The following is a 19,389-nucleotide window of genomic DNA, read 5'->3' as shown; positions in this document are numbered from 1 at the left end:
CTGAACTTTTATAGCATTTTTTGCAGTCTGGGCAGTTAAATGGTCTTTCTTCAGTGTGAAAACTTTGATGAAACATCAAACTGCTGGTACTTTTAGAGCATTTCTCAGTCTGGACATTTAAAAGATCTGTCCTCACTGTCAACTCACTGGTGTCTCAGCAGGCTGGATGATTGAATGAATCCCTTCCCACTCTGAGAGCAGATTAATGGTCTCTCTTTAATGTGAACCCACTGGTTTCTCAGAAGGTGGGCTGACCTAGTGAATCCCATCCCATACTCTGAGCTGATCAACACGTTCAGACAGTATGACTACATTTGTGGTTTGTGAGGCCAGCTGACTGACTGAAGTGTTGCCCATACACACATTGTGAATGGGACTTGTCCATTCCCTGTTCAGAATCTGATTTTTTTTATTATCTCAAACCTGGTGCCTCTCTGAGATCCTGATGTGATGCTTAGTTTGAGCTTCCCACTGGCAAATCCTCCCTTTCTAATGCCCTGTGAAATATATTTCAGAACAAAACAGTGTGAAAAAGAGAGAGAACTGACAAAAAAGCATGGCGAGGTTTTGAAATGGAGCTGATTCTTGTAATATCCGAGACAGGGACTGGGAAAAGTTAACTATGAAAGCTGCTAGCTTGTCAAAGAGAGAGAGCTGAGGTGAAAGAGTGTATGGCGGCGGAGATCAGAGAGAAAGTAGTGTGGTGGGGACAAAGTAGCAGGAATGAGAGAAAATGTAGTAGGAAAGAGGGACCAGAGTGTGAAGGGTGTGAGAGCCAGAGAGGGGAATGAATATGGGAGCATGAGGAGTAAGTGAGGAAGAGTATAAAAGGGAATCTGAGAGAATGACAAAAAAAAAATCGTCAGTACATTATTGAAGCGGCATCAGATTAGGTTAGATTCCCTACACTGTGGAAACAGGCCCTTAGGTCCAACAACAACACACCGCCACTTGAAGCGTCCCACCCAGACCTATCCCCCAATAACCCACACACCCCTGAACACTACGGGCACTTTAGCATGGCCGTTCCACCCATCCTGCACATCTTTGGACTGTGGGAGGAAACCGGAGCACCCGGAGGAAACCCATGCAGACACGGCATGAATGTGCAAACTCCCCACAGACAGTAACCCGAGGCTGGAGTTGAACCCGGGTGCCTGGCGCTGTGAGGCTGCAGTGCTAACCACTGAGCCACCGTGCCATGGGTTGAGATTTCACTTGCTCCATCAGTCTCCTGGCCACATTTAAGGTGGAGCCTCACCTACCTTTTACATCAGCAAGAGGTTCACGCATGCAGTCTGCTCCGAGTCTGAACTTGTTTCCCAGAAAATGCCCTGGAGCTACCAGTGTGGCTTCTGCAGAATCTTATCCAGGACTTGGGGCCTCCCATATTCTCACTTCAACTCATCTCCTCCCCCACATGCCCCCCGACAACCCCTGCTTCTTGCCTTTCCTGTTTCCCTCACCATGGCTCTCCATTCCTTCCCCACGTGCCTCCCCTCCTCTGACCACTACACCATTTACGAATACTCTGCCATGCGCCATTTCTGAAAGTGATTTGATCACTGCTGTCCCATGTGGAAATGTTCTGAGGTTTGGCATCTCGATAGGTATACAAATAGGAAGGGTTTAGAGGGAAATGGGACAAATGCTAGCAAAGAGACAAGATTAACCTAGGATAATAAAATGTGAGGCTGGATGAACACAGCAGGCCCAGCAGCATCTCAGGAGCACAAAAGCTGACATTTCGGGCCTAGACCCTTCATCAGAGATATCTGGTTGACATGGACAGGCTGGAGGGGGTCTATTTACATGCTGCATAACTCTTTTAAATGTTGTAATTGTAGCAGCCTCCATCATGTTCTCTGGCATCGTGTTCCATACATGCACCACCCTGTGAAAAAATTGCCACATGGTCACTTTTAAATCACTCCCGTCTCACCTTACACCTAAGCTGTCTAGTTTTTAATCCACTATCCCGGGATAAAGCCATGGCTATTTGCCTGCGCCATGTCCCTCATGATTCAATAAAGTGCTTTCAGGGATTGCGTCAGCATCCAATGCCTCAGGGGAAAAGCACCAACCTCTTCAGCCTTTCCATTGCGCTCAATTCCTCCAATTCCTGTGAGAAACAGTCCCTGCTCACAAATTCAGCCTGAGACAAAGCCTTGGAAACAAGACAATTTTATTCTGTGCGATCTTGCAAGAAAGGGTGCCTGCTAGACAGGCACACACACACAAAGAAAGTTAAACATTCTTATACAATTTACGAGTTGCAGAATCACGCCTCCCTGCTCCCATTGGTCTTATCCTATCATTCCCCATCCTGTCAGACAGCCCTTGTTTATTGTTCCCTTTTCTGCCGGCTGAAGGCCCCATTCCCTTTTTTTACTGCAATCCTTATTTGCTATCCTAAAGAGCGCTAGACATGCTGTACGTGCGAATCGTCAGGTTTGCAGAAATAAGCCACTGCTACAACACCCTTATCTCTACCATGTCCTTGTCTGCAGAAAGAATGTTTCTGGTCGTGCTAACTGCCATCTTTGCAGTCTCTGGTTAATGATAAACTTCTGCTACAAATTCTTGTGAATTTCTGCTCCTGCAAGACCCCACTATTCATCCTTACCTGCAGAAACAACATGTTTAATCTCTCACAATTCCCCCTTTTTCTTTTCCTCAAACTGTTGTTTCTGCACTAATTAAGCCTCTTTTTTAAATTCATTTTCCCATTTTCTGCCCTCTTACGCTTGCTGGCGTTGAGGTTCACAATCTTGTACACGGTTAACCCTTAAACCACTCTTTGTGATGTTCGTTTTTCGAACTCTAGAAGCATTCTTTGACTTTCTCTTTGTTGCATACCATCTGCTGATTGTAAAAGCATCTGGTGATGTACTGGGGTTCGTTCCCCTAGAGATGTCATTAATTGGTTCAGTATCCATTTAAGGACATTAAATCCCACTACCAGACCCACTAATATCAATAATCCATAAATGGCCAAATTAACCAACCACTCTCCCCAACCAGGTAATCCCCAATTCCCCATTCCCAGCCTTTTTCATTCCGGTATCAGTTACTGGCCTCCCTTATTTTGGCGATTTTGTCTCGTACGTGTTGGGAGATATCAGTAATGTTATGGGAAACATCAGGTATGTATGTACAACATTCCTCCCCAGTTAGGACACAGGTACCACCTTTCTCTGTCAGAATACAATCTAGAGCCATCCCATTCTGAAGAGTCTTTAGCCTGGTGGCAATCATTTCAGTCATTATGGCCGCCTCTTGGGATTGAGTCTCGGCCAACGCATCGGCAGTATTGTTGGCAAACTCCTCCAGGGAAGGCGCCAACTTTTGTATTTCTCTTCCTGCTTGGGCAGTCTCATACATAGGTATCAAAGTCCAGAGGAAGCAATCTTTTTCAGCAGTACGGACGGCTGTTTCAGTAGTCAGGAGGGTTAGGAACGGTCCCTCCCAGCTTGGGTGCAGTTTGGTATCTTTCCGGGCTTCGATCATGACCCAATCACCCGGTCGTGTCCGATGTACTGCGAACTCAAGTGGAGGTGTCTGGGTCAAAAGACCCTTCTTCCTAAGGACAGACAAAGAAGAACTGAGCGCCACAATATAGTTCTTTAAAAACTTATCATTGAACTCTACAGTAGGTAATCCCCCTTTTCCACCCAAGAAAGGTAATCCAAACATCATTTCATAAGGAGAGAGGATATAGGGTACTGTCTAACCCGAACCATCTCATCTTTTCGAGTCAGTGTGATTACCAATGGGGTAATAGTTAGGTGCCCTGCATTATCAGCTCTCGCCCACACATCAGGACTGATTTGTTGCTCTTCCCTAGGCGTTAACATGGCCATTGTTACAGCTACCGCACTATTGTCTACTCCAATTTTTTTAAGCCCAGTAATATAATCAAATCCCTACCCAGTAAATTACTCCCAATGTCGGGAATGTATAGTAATTGTCCTATCACTTCCTTATCATCGTTTCTAATTAGGGTTGGCTCAAAAATAGGCACTGGGAATCCTTCGCCTTTTACTCCGGAAACCCTGAGATATTCGTTAGTCAATTTAACACTAGTCGGTATAAAACTTAGGGATGACCGTGCCGCCCCGGTGTCCACCAAGAATACTGCCTCCTCCCCTTCAGGTCCCACCTTTAAGTTTATCAAGGGTTTCTGGTGGGCCTTAGGAGGAAGGAACCCCTGACTCCCCTAATCCTCATCGAGGGCCATTAGGGAGACCATTTCCCTTTCCCGTGTTAACTCGGGACATTCCCGCTTAAAATGTCCCACTCTTCCACAACGGTAACATCCTGGCTGTCATCTCCTGCGTCTAGTATCTGCCTCTTCTTTTTGTGTCTCTCTCTCTGCCTCCGTGTTCCCTGTTCAACTCTCTCTTTCTTTGTTACTTCTTTAACGGCAGCGACCATCACGTTTGCTTTTTGATTCTGCTTCTCGTCCTCCCTTTTTACAGATACCTTCTGTGCCTCTCGTAGTAATTCCTCCATCTGTCTCTCACTCCATCCCTCTATTTTCTGTAATTTCTTCACCACCCTGTCTACCTGTGACTCCACTTTCAATGAACAATGTACCTGCACCCCTCAGTTTCTTTATTCGAAAACACTCCCTTGGGCCCTGTCATTAAGTGTACAAGTTTGCCTCCTCAAAATGCAACATCTCACTTTTACCTAAATTAAACGCTGTCTGCCACTCCTTAGCCCGTTGCCCATCTGATCAAGGTTCTGTTGTATTCTGAAATAACCTTTTTCACTGTGCACTACACCACCAATTTTGATGTCAGTTGCAAACTTACCAACCATATCTAGTTGCGAGGCTGGAGGAGATTACAGTGACAGGGAGGCGTGTGACACTGGCGAAGGTTATAGAGATAGGAAAGATTGTGAGCCTGGAGGGGATGACATTGATCGGGAGTCTTCTGAGACTGCAGGACTGATCATTCAAACAGCACTGTCCTGTTCAAGTCGGCAGTTCACCATTACTTTGTCCGCGTCAAACAAAGCTGGTCAATTATTAATGGTCTGGGCATCGAAGAGCTCCCATACTTAAATTAAAGTTAAGATGGATTTCTGTTTTGTGGAGAGGTAGCAGAAGCTGAGAAGGTTTAGTGATTTAATGGACGTGTAGATTTGTTCCAGTATATTTCATTTGCAGGGAGACAAATTATTAATAATATTTAGTTTCCATAGAACATACCTTTCAGATAATTGGTGAATAACGCAGGGTGATAATGAGAAAATTATGTGAAGCTGGAAGAATCTGAACGTCAGCTGGGGGCAGATTTAGCAATTACTCTAAAACAAAACGTAATTTCGCTATTTGAGTAAAGGTTTGCAGGTTTATGGCAAAGGTCAGGGGTGTTGGGGCACATTTGCAGCAATTCTCGAGGGAGAGAGTACACTCCCAACGGGCGGAATGGCCCCGAGACCCCTGTGGTCTGTGATTGTATGTCATTCACTGCGAATGACGACTCTCATCCCGGGGCAGCCGTGAGTCAGGCAGCGTCTCACATCACCACGGGACCCAGCTGATTGACAGTAGGTATGGCCCAATAGGAGGAGGGGGCGGCAATGGAGGACCAAGCTGCTCCTCCAACCAATCAGTGAGAACGAAGGGTGGGGCACGTTACGCTGCCAGCGCAGTGCTGCTGTCATTGTCGCGCGCGAGTGAGTGCAAATGTTTGAGACCGTAAATGGGGGCGACCCGGTAAAAAAAAATTGAACTAGCCTGGACTGAGAGGTTTCATAAACACCCAGTGTAAGCCTGTATATCCGAATTAGAAACTCCAGATCTTGCGTTGGCAGAAAGTTGGGGGGGTGGGGGAGGGAGAACCGGCTGCGGGTCTCCGGAGGTAAAAGCCCTGCGAGAGGGGGGGGGAGGCGAGAGGGTGCAGCAGCACGCATGCGCATGATTCCTCCTGGGTGCGGGCGGGGCGATTTGAAAAGCAGTATTTACACAACAAATTGAACCAAGAGAAATGTTTGTCTTTTCCAGACTTCTGCCCTGGAGTGCATGTGATTTTTCTCTTGCGAATTCGTTTTACAGGATTTCAATTGAATGCAACTAGCAGAGTGGAATCTCAAAACATGTCAGGAGAGTCATCACCATCTGAATATCGTTGGCATTTAATTGCGGAAGGTTTGTTCTGTTCTGTCTGCGTGAATATACACCCTTTTATGTTTGCTGCTCGAAAAACAGCAAAGATGTTCAAATTCGCGGTTAGACCACCCTGGGGTATGCGCTCAGTTCTGGGCCCTTCGTCTGAGGAACGAGATATTGACCTGAAAGGGAGCACACATTTACCATATTAACACCACGGCTCTTTGAAAGAACTGTCAGATTGTGTCCCAAACAACTGTTTCACGGTTTTAATTCAAAATTACTCAATCTCAAATACCTTTGAAAATTTCTCATGGACTCATCTTCCAGCACTTTTTCAGGCAGAATAGTCCAGATCCTGACAACTCTGTTGATCCTGAAACTGCAGAAGTCCATGCTGAGTCTGGAGGGTGTAAGGGGCTGAATTGAAAGATAACATGCTGTTTGCTGAGCTCGCATTGAGCTGCATTGGAACAGTAAAGGAGGTTGAGGTCAGTGTAGGTGTGAGCAGACAATTAATATGACAAGGCTACACTGTGAGCGCCACTTGGCTCAGTGAGAGTGCTTTGGAGTTGGGTGAAAACAGAAAGTGAGGTGAGACAGAGAAAGCGAAGCCGAAAGATTGATTGTAGTACTCGGTCTCAGTTCGGGCAGTTCAGAAAGAGACGTGTTCCCAATGGTAACAACTAATTGGTAAGTGATAACTGCAGAGGATTTTCTTACAGTTTTGAGTATAGTACTATGAACTTTTGTAAAGGCAGGAGCTTTCCATTTTAATAGAAATGTTTGAAGTGAAGGAAGATCCTTAGCTCGATTAAATTCTCTCAAAGGGAGTAACAGACTTGCTTTACAAAGAAGCCATGACAGGAAACCTCAGATCCCTGGTGTGCTCCTATCCCACAATGTGGGAAATAAGGGGTCACTTGTGCAGGAAGTATGTCGATCTGCATCCACTGGCTAATTGCATTTCAGAGCTGGAGCTGTGGGTGGACTCATTGTGGAGTATGTGCAACAGTGAGAATGTTGTGGACAGCACTTTAGTGAGTCGATCATACTGCAGGTGAGGATTACATAGGCAGAAAGGGAATGGGTGACCATCAGAAAAGCAAAAGATAAGGATGATACATTGCCTCCCTGCTGCCTGGATCAGGGATATAGTGGAGCTGGAAAGTGAAAAGCCAGTGGTCGTGGAATCAACGACATAGAGAAAGAAGGGGATGAGGGCCTGAAAGCCAAATATAGGAATATTGGAGATACATTACATTTGAGGTTCTGACTTTTAATGATGTTAGACTTACTCCTCCATGTACCATGTGCTAACGAGAGCAGGAATTAGAGGATAGATTGGATGAATGTGTAGCTGGAGAAATGGTGTGCCAGAGAAGGGTTTAGATTCTTGAGGGATTGGGACTGTTTCCACGGGAGCTGGGACCTGTATAAGCCAGACCGGTTGTCACTGGGCAGAGCTGGAAGAAATCTTGTTTGAAGACTTCTGCTTGCTCCTTTGAGGTTTTAAACTAGTGTAGGCTTAGGTGGGTCAGATTTAGATCAGGAATTGTGAGGTAGAACATTACTTATTCATGTTGCCAACAGCTCAGAGAGACAAAAGAAAGGAGTATTAATCAAGGATCTAGCATCTCTGCATACATCTCCTGACATACCAGGTTCTTGGGGAGCCTTCTTTATACTCTCTCAATAGCCAGGGCATCCTTCCTTTGGAAAGGAGAACAAAGGTGCACACAGTACTCCCAGGTGTGGGCTCACCAAAGCCCTTATAGAAAGATATCCCTGCTCCTGTACTTGAATCCTCTCACTGTGAAGGCCAACGTACCATTTGCAATCTTCAATGCTGACCACTCCTGACTGTCTGTCTACTAAAGGAGAGACACTGACAGCGAAACACCAAGCAAATTGGGGTCAGACATAATATAGAGTTGTAGAGCTGGACAGCATTGAAACAGACCTTTCAGTCCAACTCATCGTGCTGACCAGATATCCTAAACTGATTTTGCCCCATTAGCCAGCATTTGCTCCATGTCCCTCTAAACGCTTCCGGTTCATGTCCCAATCCGAATGTGCTTTTAGTGTTGTAATTGGACCTGCCTCCTCCACCTCCTCGTTTCATACACACACCACCTTCTGTGCGAAAAGATTTCTCCTGAGGTCCCCTTTAAACCTTTCTCCTCTCACCTTAAACCTATGCGCTCAAGTTTTGAACTCGCCTACCTTGGGGGGAAAAAAAACATTGGCAATACACCCTAACCATGTCCCTCATGATTTTGTAAACCTCTATAAAGTCACTCCTCACCTATGATGCTCCAGGAAACCAATCCTGTCTATTCAGCCTCTCCTGATAGCTGAAACTCTGAAACTCTCAAATGACAGCAAGACCCTTGTAAAGTTTTTTTATTTTTTTCTGAACCCTTTCAAGTTTAACAACATGTTTCCTGTAGCAGGGAGACCAAGATTAAATGCAGTATTCCAAAACTGGCCTAACCAATGTCCTGTAGAGCTGCAATATGACTTCCCAACTCCTATACTTCACACACTGACCAGTAAAGGCAAGCATGCCATATACCTTCTTCACGATCCTGTCTATGTGCAACTCGACTTTCAAGTACTGTGCAGTTGTCCTTTGACGTTCAGAGGGATTGAAGTCTATGAGATGACAACAGGAACAGCATTGATGTGTAGATCTATAAAATGCTTCCGCTTAGTGTCTGCCTCTCTCACTTCTCTTTCTGTAGTTTTGTGCAAATGCTATTAATGGTTCTCCTCCCTAAAGGAGTTTGGTTTTAATGATAATCCAGCAGTTTCCCTAATGTTACCTCCAAAAGTGACCAGATTAATTGCTCCCAGTTTCACAACCGGTGTGTTCTTCAGGTTTCTCCCAAAACCATTGTTTTCTGTTTGAAAAATTAATTTGCAATTGGAGCCTTCAAAGGAAGCCACATCCAGATCTGACAGTCGCTGTTTTTCGTAATCGGATTATTTCAGGATCTTGAACCTTGAAAGAAAAAGCACCATTCACGCTTGGGTGAAACACATATCGTCTGTGTATAGGAGAGTCTGTGAAGGTTCATCTGCAATGTCCAAACACCAGCGCAGTCACACTAGGGAGAGGCTATGGAAATGTGAGAATTGCGGGAAGGGATTTCTTTACCCATCCCAGCTAGAAATGCACCAACGCAGTCACACTGGAGAGAAGCCGTTTGCCTGCTTTGATTGTGGGATGGGATTCACTCAGTCATCCAGCCTGCGGATCCACCAGCGAGTTCACACTGGGGAGAGACCATTCACTTGCTGTCAGTGTGGTAGGGGATTCAGTCAATCATCCAGCCTGCAAATACACCAACGCAGTCACACTGGGGAGAAACCATTCACTTGCTCCACTTGTGGGAAGGGATTCACTTCGTCATCCAGCCTGCGGAAACACCTACGAGTTTGCACTGGAGAGAGACCATTCACCTGTTCTGAATGTGGGAAAGGATTCACTTGCTCGACTATACTGCTAGAACACCAACACGTTCACTCTGTAGAGAGACCATTCACTTGCTCTGTTTGTGCGAAAGCATTCGCTCAGTCATCCAAACTGCTAGTACACCAGCAAATTCACAGGAGTGAGACACCATTCACCTGCTCTGAATGTGGGAAAGGATTCACTCGCGCATCTAAATTATGGAAACACTCTACAGCTCATACTAGAGAGAAACCATTCACCTGCTCTGATTGTGGGAAGGAATTCACTCAATCGTCCAGCCAGGAGATACAGCAGCCAGTTCACACTGGAGAAAGACCATTCAGTTGCTCTGTTTGTGGAAAGGGATTCACTCGGTCATCCCATGTGCTGAGACATCAGAATGTTCACACTGGGGAGAGAGCATTCACCTGCGCCATATGTGGGAAAGGATTCACTCAGTCATCCCATCTTCTGGTACATCAGCGAGTACACACTGAAGAGAAACCATTCAACTGCTCCCAGTGTGGGAAGCGATTCAGTCAGTTATCCAGCCTGCAGATACACCAGCGAGTTCACACTGGAGAGAGACCATTCACCTGCTCCCTGTGTGGGAAAGGATTCAGTCAGTCATCCAACCTGCTAAAACACCAGCGAGTTCACACTGGAGAGAGACCATTCACCTGTTCTGAATGTGGAAAAGGATTCATTTGTTCATCTGAACTACTGGAGCACCAGCGTGTTCATACTGGAGAGAAACCATTCACCTGCTCTGATTGTGGGAAGGGATTTACCAAGTCATCCAACCTGCGAAGACACCAGCGAGTTCACACTGGGGGCAGATGGTCACTCAGTTGATTCCTCTGCTGATACACCAGCCTATTTACTCTATGGACAGACAGTTCACTTCTCCTTTTGCATGAAGGGATTGACCCTGTCACCCAAACTGTTACCACACCAGTGAAATGACACTGAGTTGATTCCTTTTAACCTGCTGTGTTACTGTAAAAGGCTTTTTGCTGTTTGTTAACACACCAGCAAATTCACAAAGAACCCCAGATAAAGGATTTTGCTCTGAACTCATACCAAAGAATGAACCGTGTTCATTGGGCTGTTTTGTATTGATATTATCAAACCCTGATGTATTAAACATGCTGATTATGGTAGATGAAGTACAGATTAGTCTATCTGTAAGATTGTGACTATTTTCAAAACCTATGTGGCTGTACACCAGCGCACTAACTCTGCGTAAAGACTGTCCACCTACATATTGTTTGGAAAATGATTTTGTGGCTCTATGACAATATGACAATAATGAGTTCCCTAGTAACTGTCAGTGTTGGATTTTTGTGCTGTTATTATCTATATCCAAACTGTTGTCTGGACCTATTTCTGATGTTTGTAAACACCACAAATTCAGTTATCTATGTGGGATAAAAATAATATTAATCAGCTTTTTGTGAAAATTAAGTTGTATCAAGTCTTTGCCTCATTCAAAATGGCTCTATCAGTACCCTTCACATGAACAGTTGGGAGAAGACACACCCAACGTGAAATACAGCCTATAATGCTGGAAATGTAGTTACGAGTACTTGGCAAGGGGCTGAGATCCAGAGCAAATGTCCAAAGGGTAAGGAAAAAGAATCAACAAGTGACAAAAACAAAGTTGCTGGAACAGCTCAGCAGGTCTGGCAGCATCTGTGGAGGAGAGGAAGGGTCACCGGACCCAAAATGTTAACTCTGTTTTCTCCTCCACAGATGCTGCCAGACCAGCTGAGATTTTCTAGCAACTTTGTTTTTGTTCCTGATTTACAGCATCCGCAATTCTTTTGGTTTTTATTTAGAATCAACAAGTGAGTCAGGAAGCCATCAACGTTTCAGGCCAGTTCCGGTAGAAGGGAGTTTAACATGGTTGGATTGCTCCTTCTTGCACACTCAGTCTGGGGAGGGACCATTCACCTGCTCCGAGTGGGAAGAGATTCATGGAGTCATCCCACCTGCTGAGACACCAGTGAGTTCACCAGGAACTGCAGTGATGGGAATTTTGCTGTTAGAAATATGGAGGACTTAACTCTGCTCTTTGGGATCTGTGACTATAGAAGTTGATGAATGTCAGCCCAGTTCTAGGTGTTTATCTTATGGATAAAATTCAAACACGCCATTTTTGTGTTAATTACCAGAGTGTTGGGTCTTGTTGACATCTTTACCACAAGTCAGTTCCTTTTGAAAGGCTGTCCCCATAGACCCCTTTCTCTCTCACCACCTCCCCTACCACGTCACCACCATCTGCCCTGTCTCATCCATCCTTTCCACCAGTGCTAAAGGGACGGGCTCTTGTAGTACAGTGGTAGTGTGTTTACCACTAGAACAGGAGGCCCAATTGAAGTGCCACCTTCAGTATTGGGTCATGCCATAGAACATAAAACATAGAGCATAGAAAAGTACAGCACAGTACAGGCCCTTCGGCCCACGATGTTGTACCGAGGATTAATCCTAATCCAAAAATAAAATAACCTACCCTACATTCCCCTCAATTCACTGCTGTCCATGTGCATGTCCAGCAGTTGCTTAAGTGTCACTAATGACTCTGCTTCCACGACTACCACTGGCAAACTATTCCATGCGCTCACAACTCTCTGGGTGAAGAACCTCCCTCTGATGTCTCCTCTATACCTTCCTCCTAGCACCTTAAAACTATGACCCCTCATGGCAGTCAGTCCTTCCTGGGGAAAAGTCTCTGGCTGTTGACTCTATCCATGGCTCTGACTACCTTGTACATCTCCATCAGGTCACCTCTCTTCCTCCTTCTCTCCAGTGAGAAAAGTCTGAGCTCAGTCAACCTCTCCTCATAAAACATGCCCTCCAGTCCAGGCAGCATCCTGGTAAACCTCCTTTGCACCCTCTCCAAAGCCTCCACATCTTTCCTATAATAGGGCAACCAGAACTGGACACAATATTCCAAGTGTGGTCTCACCAGGGTTTTGTAGAGCTGCAGCATAACCTCGCAGCTCTTAAACTTGATTCCCCTGTTAATGAAAGCCCAAACACCATATGCTTTCTTAACAATCTTATCCACTTGCGTGGCAACTTTAAGGGAGCCATCTCTGAACAGCCAGGATGGCAGGCTGTAATGTCTTATAGCTGCCCTTGCCTGAGCCTCGAAACAGAATCTTCCTCTTATTTTTCTCCTGTCAGGATCTCCCATTGCTCAGTTTGCCCAGGAGACCCTCCTGCTCCATCCACCCCCCCCCCCACATTCCCTCATTGTTTATAATCCCATTGATCTGGTCCTCCTGCTCCTCCCCCCTTTTCTATTGGTAGCAGCTCCCATCAGTCACCTGGGTCCTTTGTGACCTGGAGCATGTGTTGTACTAGTGGAAAACAGTGCACAGGCACTGTACCAACCAAATATTGGAGTATATGCAGTACATGTAAGTGCCAGGGAGAGAGGCTGTGGATGCCTGGAATTAATTTTCTGTCATTGGCAGCTCCGACCCTCTAGGAATAGGACTGGGAGGAATGGACCCCATCTTGGGGCAGCAACTGAATGATAGGGGTTGGCGAAAATGAACAAGAGGTTCCAGACTGATGTTCCCCCAGTGAGGCTGTGATCAGGAAGGAAATTCTGGGATGTGTGTGGGGAGGATTCACTAATACCCAGTGGAGATCCCAAACTCTGAATCAGATTCATTGATTTGATTCTTAGTGCAGATAGGAGCTGGGGATCTCAATCCAGAGGGAGGAGCCGAAGGGAGGGAGAAAACTGGAAGTGCAGGTTAAGAACTGGAGATGGGGTTAGATTTCAGCTCACGGAAGAGAGAATGTGTGTGACTGGGATTTGCAGCACTGTGGGAACAAGACAGGAAAGAGGTTCCATTTAATGCAATAATTGTCTGTTTTGAATTTCTGTCCTGTACTGACTTTTGTTTATTGTAGGGTACTGAAGGGGTGAATTTTTGCTGAAAATTTTGAATTGAACTTCATGTCCAGATCTGACTGTTACTTGATCCATCCTGATCCAAATATCATTAGCCTTTGAATGTGAAAGAAAAAGCGTTTATCTGTGGGTAAACTGTGGCTAAATATATGTTGAGACTCAGATGTATGTGTATCAGTGATGTGACTGTGGAAAGAGATTTAACTATTTTAACAATCTGGAAAAGGTGGCACAATTTCCAGGAGTAGCCAAGCCATGTTTTGTATGAGAGCAAGGCTTTAATGACACAAGGACACCCTCACAATGGAAATGTGGGGATTGTGATAAACAATTTAATATCGATCATGGCTTAAAATTAATCAGAGCCATCACATGGCATCCAGCCCTAAGGAGAAACCATGGAAACAAGATAACTGCAGTATGGGATTCAATTTTCCACCAAAACAGGAAATCAGCACAGTCACATCCAGCCCAGCACCCTGGAGAAATCATGGAAATGTGAGGATTATGAGAAAGGATTCTATTATCCACCCCAGCTGGAAACACATTGACACAGTCACACTGAAGAGAGGCATTCAGCTGCTCTGCGTGTGGGAAATATTCACAAAGCCGACAGGCCTCATGCCACACCAGTGAGTTCATACGGGGGAGATGTTAGTTATTTGCTGTGTTTGTGAAAAGGGATTCACTGGGTCATTCTCTCCACTTTGGATGATGCTTTCTCTTTCCATGTTCAAAATCCAGTAATTATCAGATTATAATACACTGGGTGAATTCAACGGCTCCTGATGTGATGTTTTGTTTGAGCCTCTTGACAGCAAGCCACCTGCTTCTAATCTCCTGTGACATACAAAGAAACAAAGAAACCTACAGCACAGGAACAGGCCCTTCAGCCCTCCAAGCCTGCGCCAATCAAGATCCTCTGTCTAACCTGTCATCTGTTTTCTAACGGTCTGTGTCCATTTGCTCCCTGCCCATCCATGTACCTGTCCAAATATATCTTAAAAGATGCTAACGTGTCTGCGTCTACCACCTCCGCTGGCAACGCATTCCAGGCACCCACCACCCTCTGCGTAAAGAACTTTCCACGCATATCTCCCTTAAACTTTCCTCCTCTCACTTTGAACTCATGACCCCTAGTAACTGAGTCCCCCACTCTGGGGAAAAGCTTTTTGCTATCTACCTTGTCTATACCCCTCATGATTTTGTAGACCTCAATCAGGTCCCCCCTCAATCTCCGTCTTTCTAATGAAAATAATCCTAATAGATAAAAGAAATAGAAAATGGAATGCGAGAGAAGGAACAAAAAGCATGAGGGCAGGTTGTGCGATTGAGACAAATGAACATTTGTGGGGCTGGCAAAAAAAAAGGCAATTGTTTTACTGTTGCCCATCAGAGAAGTAATTCTGACGCCTGATTTGGACATCCCCAAGTCTCTGATCTCAATGGAAAGACATAAAGTGCTGGAAAGGGGACATTTGAGGCTAAGGATAAATTATAAATTAATATTGTAAATTGTACATTAGATGCATGTTCCTTCTCTTCTTCCTGTAGTTTGTTTTTCTTTTACCCCAGCACCCTTCCTCCAACCTCACCCCCATTCCTCACTAAGACATTGGCCAAAGTTGAAGTTCGAAATGAAGACTTCAAAAAGTGGCTTAAGTCAACCAGCAGTACAAGAAATTGACGGGGACCTCAAGATTTGAGCCGAGGAGCTCTTGAGTGGAAGAGAGTCTGGGGACAAGCTAAATGGATAATCTGACCTTTAGATCATTGTGCAGAGAGGTCTTGGAGGAATTTAAGAAATAAAAGCATTTGGTTTTAATATGTATCGTGCCTTTAACTTAGTGACGTATCCCAAACGTTTGTTGTTGAATAAAAAATCACAGTAAGTGACATGAGATATTCAGAAAATTAATGTTGATTTTTAAGAGTGCCTTGAAGTAAGACGGGGGTAGAGGTGTTTGCGTAGGGAGACCTTTCAGTGAGTTCAAATCTATATGAGGCTGCAGGCTGTGAGGACAGTCATTATGTTTGGAGATATTGAAAGCAAGAATGAGGGTAAGAACTGGTGACATTAAGGCGGACGTCTTACTTAATATCATTAGTTCTCACCTTCACCCTTGCTTTAAATACTTGAGTGTGGATCTTGATTCAGTAAAGAATGCAGAGCTTGGTTTGGGTTTACATGATGTAGTACCCTGTGTTGTGAAATTCTAGAAATAGCTGAAGTTTTTGAAGGAATAGTGAGGCGACTATTGCTTAAATAGATACCTCAGGTAACGAAGATGTGAAGAATGGATATTGAACCGCGGAGGCTCGAAGGGAAACAGCCCCGGTTGGACAAGAGCTAGTTCTCAAAGATATGGATGTGCCTTCAGTGGGTGTGGTCAGACTCTTTGTAGTTTAATGATCTCTTTTCTATAATAGGGCAACCAGAACTGCACACAGTACTCCAAATGGCAACGTCTTGGACTGCTGCAATAAGAGTCGTCCCAACTCCTATACTGAATGCTCTGACCAATGAAAACTAGCATGTTGAAAGCCTTTACCGTTGTTCAAACAGCTCGGTCGCCACAATCTGTGGTGCAGAGTTTTCCGCTGCTAACCGAAAGTTTGGTGGTTTGAGATCACCCAGGAGCAGAGATTTCGCTGATTTCAATCCATTTGCGTGGAGCTGTTGGTTGACTCCACCCGATGAAGGGGCAGCGCTTCGAAAACTTGTGTTTTCAAATAAACCAGTTCGACTATACCTTGGTTCGTGTGACTTCTGGCTTTGCTCGCTCCATCAGTTTTCTTTGCTGCGCAATTCCGGTTGTTGATGGGATCAAAAAAAAATGTTCCCCAAACAGTAATCATTATCCAGTGAGTGACCATAAAGATGTTTCCATATTGTTTGAAGACTGACGTAAAGAGCTGCGAATGCTGGAAATCTGAATGGAAAATGAAACTTATTGAAGACAAGCTTATGGGCGTACATGGAATAGTGTAGGTTAGATGGGCTTGAGATCAGTATGACAGGTCGGCACAACATCGAGGGCCGAAGGGCCTGTACTGTGCTGTAATGTTCTATGTTCTATATAGTGAACTGGTCTGGCAGCTTCTGTGGAGCTTTGATAAACGTCCGAACCGTTGACCCTGTCACTCTCTCTGCAGATGCTGCTGCTGAATCTCTTCAAACATTGATGGTTATTTTTAGATGACTGATAATTTCAAATATCGAAATGAAATAACCAGACCCACCGTGGATTGGCATTTAACCCTTTAGAAATCTATAAAGTGTTTGGATTCAAATTAAACTCATCAATGATGCACCCTTAAATAAAAACCTAAAGAGCCACAGAAGCTGTAAAGCAGAAACAAAAATAGAAATTGTGGGAAAACCTCGGCAGATCTGGTAGCATCTGTCAACCAGAATTAAGGTTTTGGGTTGCTTGACCTATCTTCAGAACTGGATTCAATCTTTCTTAGCACGGAGACCAAGCAAGAAGGATAGGGCGGTAGGGCGTTTCTGTAATCGAGACCGACTGGTTAAGGCGATGGATTTGAAATCTGTTCGGGTTTCTTTGCGCAGCCTCAAACCCAGCCAACTCTCAGAGGGGAGCTCCTCCATCCAGAGATCGTGGGAGTTGCCGATGCTGGAGAATCTCAGATAACAAGGTGTGTAGCTGGATGAACACAGCAGGCCAAGCAGCATCAGAGGAGCAGGAATGCTGACGTTTCGGGTCTGGACCCTTCTTCAGAAATGTTTTTCCTGCTCCTCTAATGCTGCTTGTCCTGTTGTGTTCATCCAGCTCTACCACTTGTTAACTCCTCCTTCCTCTTGGTTAGTAACTCTATTGTAGGCGGCTTAGAGGCAAAATGAAGAAAAATGCTTTCACTCACAATTAGAAGATGGTAGGAATTTGGAGCACACTGCCTATCAGGGTGGCAGAAACACACATTACAATTAAGTAGATGTGCACTTACGATGCCAGTTTATATAAGGCTGTGGGCCAAGTGTTGGAAAATGAGATTAGAACAGTCAGCCTCTTCTCGTTGATCTTGACGGACCAAAGAGCCTTTTTCCTCTGCTGCTGTCAGCTCAGTTTGTAATGTTACACGGCAACGTTTGCAAAACGCACCGGAACCAGGAAAGATTTGAATCGACACTCTCGTGAGCTGACCGTCAAACACATTATCCATTGCAACATTGTGACTGGGGATAACTGACATTGTGCATATTCCTGCAAACAGTATCAGGGAGAATTAGGAAGTGTGTGTAAAATGAATGAATGGTCACAGCAGAGAACGAGAGCGATCACCTTGTCCTATCTGTGCCATTCCCACAACATTCCCTGGTCACTGCAGTTTATCCTGCTTCTCTTTGTCATTGTGAACCAACTGAGAATGAAGGAGTGAATATAAGGGAAGAGGAGAAGCATAAGCGTTTGTAGAATAGAGGAAATAAACTCCAGAAACAATGAATTATTGGAGTTCACAAAGAAACAAGAAACAGCATTCCGTGATGAGGGCCAAACCCAGGCGACAGGAATGGGGGCACTAAATGATGACAGGTTTTAGTTCAAACACAGGGAATCTGTTCATCCAATAACTGCTTCAAGTGTGTTGGACATAGACGTGCAGTGAACAGTGAGGGAGAATAGTGCCACAGTCTGCAGATGGGCACCTTGCAAGATCTAACTCCCACCAACATCATAAGAGAAAATAAACGACAGGAGTAGGCTGTTGGGCCCCAAGAGACTGCTGTGTTATTCAATAGGATCATGGCTGATCCGACATGCTTTACATATACTCCCAGACCCGTTCTACATAACCTTTGATTGGCCTACTGGCCAAGAATCTAACTGTCTCAGCCTTAAATATACACAGGGACTCTGCCTCTACAGCTGTTTGTGATAAGGAGTTGCAAGAATCAAGACCCTTTGAGCGAGGAAATCCCTCCTTACCTCATTCTTAAATTGGGCCCTTATTCTGAGACTGCACCTTCCCTTGACTCTCCCATGTAAGGTGGCACCCTATCAGAATTTACCTTTAAGAATGATATAAGTTTCAATGAGATCATCTCTCATTCTTCTGAACTCTGGTGAGTAGAGTCTCAACCTGTTTAGCCTTTACTCATTAGACTACCGTGATGCCAAAGATCATCTTAGCGAACCTTCTCTGAACTGTCTAAAAGGATAGAATTCCTTTAATAAGGGACCAAACTGCTCTCTCTCTACTTCAGATGTGATCTCACCAGCACTTGTTACAGTTGCAGTAACACTTCCCTGCTCTAAGACTCCAAACCCCTGACCCGACTTGATTAGATTAAGATTTTCCAAATGTGTCGCCGTTACTTCCTTGACAATTGTTTCCAATACCCGCATTTTGACTTCATCCCGTTTTCAATATGGGTCTCAGGTTGACCGTTTTCAAATCCTCTGGTCCTTTTCCAAAGTCCATTGTCTTTGGGAAGATATTTCCAGCTAAGCCTGAGGTGTCGTGTGAATGTTTCTGCCTCGTTGCACATCACCAGATCTACGGTTGGATTAACAAGGTTTGAAGGGAGCTTAAACGATTGCATTTTTTCTTTAAGAAAGGTGCTGGAACCTCTGGGATTTTAACCTATTGACGAGGCTGGCGTTGTAACTGACTACGCTATGGTACCGCCAGATGGGATGCTTCCTGCCCATCCATCTGTCCATTTTCCCAACCAATCATAGGAACTTCTCAGTTTCAATGTTGCTCAATGAGAATTTCAATTACATTTTGCTTTTGAAAAAGCAGAGAGTTCACAGCTGCACATTCTGAAAGCGCACACAAGGAGACAAAGTCCTCTTAAATTGTTTTAAAACTGATATTTTCACCTGCCACATTCACTGGATGAAG

General features: G+C 44.8%; 2 protein-coding genes across 6 annotated transcripts; one reads left to right on the top strand and one right to left on the bottom strand.

Moving 5' to 3' along the window:
* Positions 1–2,289: 2,289 nt before the first annotated feature.
* Positions 2,290–4,979, bottom strand: LOC132206752 (syncytin-1-like). The gene is made up of 2 exons (XM_059641703.1): positions 4,821–4,979; positions 2,290–3,583 (listed from the first exon to the last, which is right to left on the bottom strand). Exon 2 carries the CDS (start codon positions 3,508–3,510, stop codon positions 3,067–3,069), a length of 444 nt encoding a protein of 147 aa, XP_059497686.1. The 5' UTR covers positions 3,511–3,583; positions 4,821–4,979; the 3' UTR covers positions 2,290–3,066.
* Positions 4,980–5,643: 664 nt separating this feature from the next.
* Positions 5,644–16,222, top strand: LOC125449101 (zinc finger protein 235-like). 5 transcript variants are annotated; one of them, XM_048524741.2, is made up of 3 exons: positions 5,644–5,691; positions 6,071–6,163; positions 9,122–11,229. In XM_048524741.2, exon 3 carries the CDS (start codon positions 9,213–9,215, stop codon positions 10,437–10,439), a length of 1,227 nt encoding a protein of 408 aa, XP_048380698.2. In that variant the 5' UTR covers positions 5,644–5,691; positions 6,071–6,163; positions 9,122–9,212; the 3' UTR covers positions 10,440–11,229. The 5 variants fall into 5 exon arrangements, 4 of the variants coding, with proteins under 4 accessions (XP_048380698.2, XP_059497680.1, XP_048380695.2 ...); XM_059641697.1 differs by having other exon boundaries at positions 5,649–5,691; positions 6,020–6,163; XR_007246816.2 differs by lacking the exon at positions 9,122–11,229 and adding an exon at positions 15,949–16,222 and having other exon boundaries at positions 5,655–5,782.
* The last annotated feature ends 3,167 nt before the right edge of the window (positions 16,223–19,389 follow it).

This window comes from Stegostoma tigrinum, chromosome 43, assembly GCF_030684315.1.
Source record: "Stegostoma tigrinum isolate sSteTig4 chromosome 43, sSteTig4.hap1, whole genome shotgun sequence".
Classification (NCBI taxonomy): Eukaryota; Metazoa; Chordata; class Chondrichthyes; order Orectolobiformes; family Stegostomatidae; genus Stegostoma; species Stegostoma tigrinum.
The sequence above is the reverse complement of the archived record's forward strand: the minus strand, read 5'-3'. Positions and strand labels throughout refer to the sequence as shown.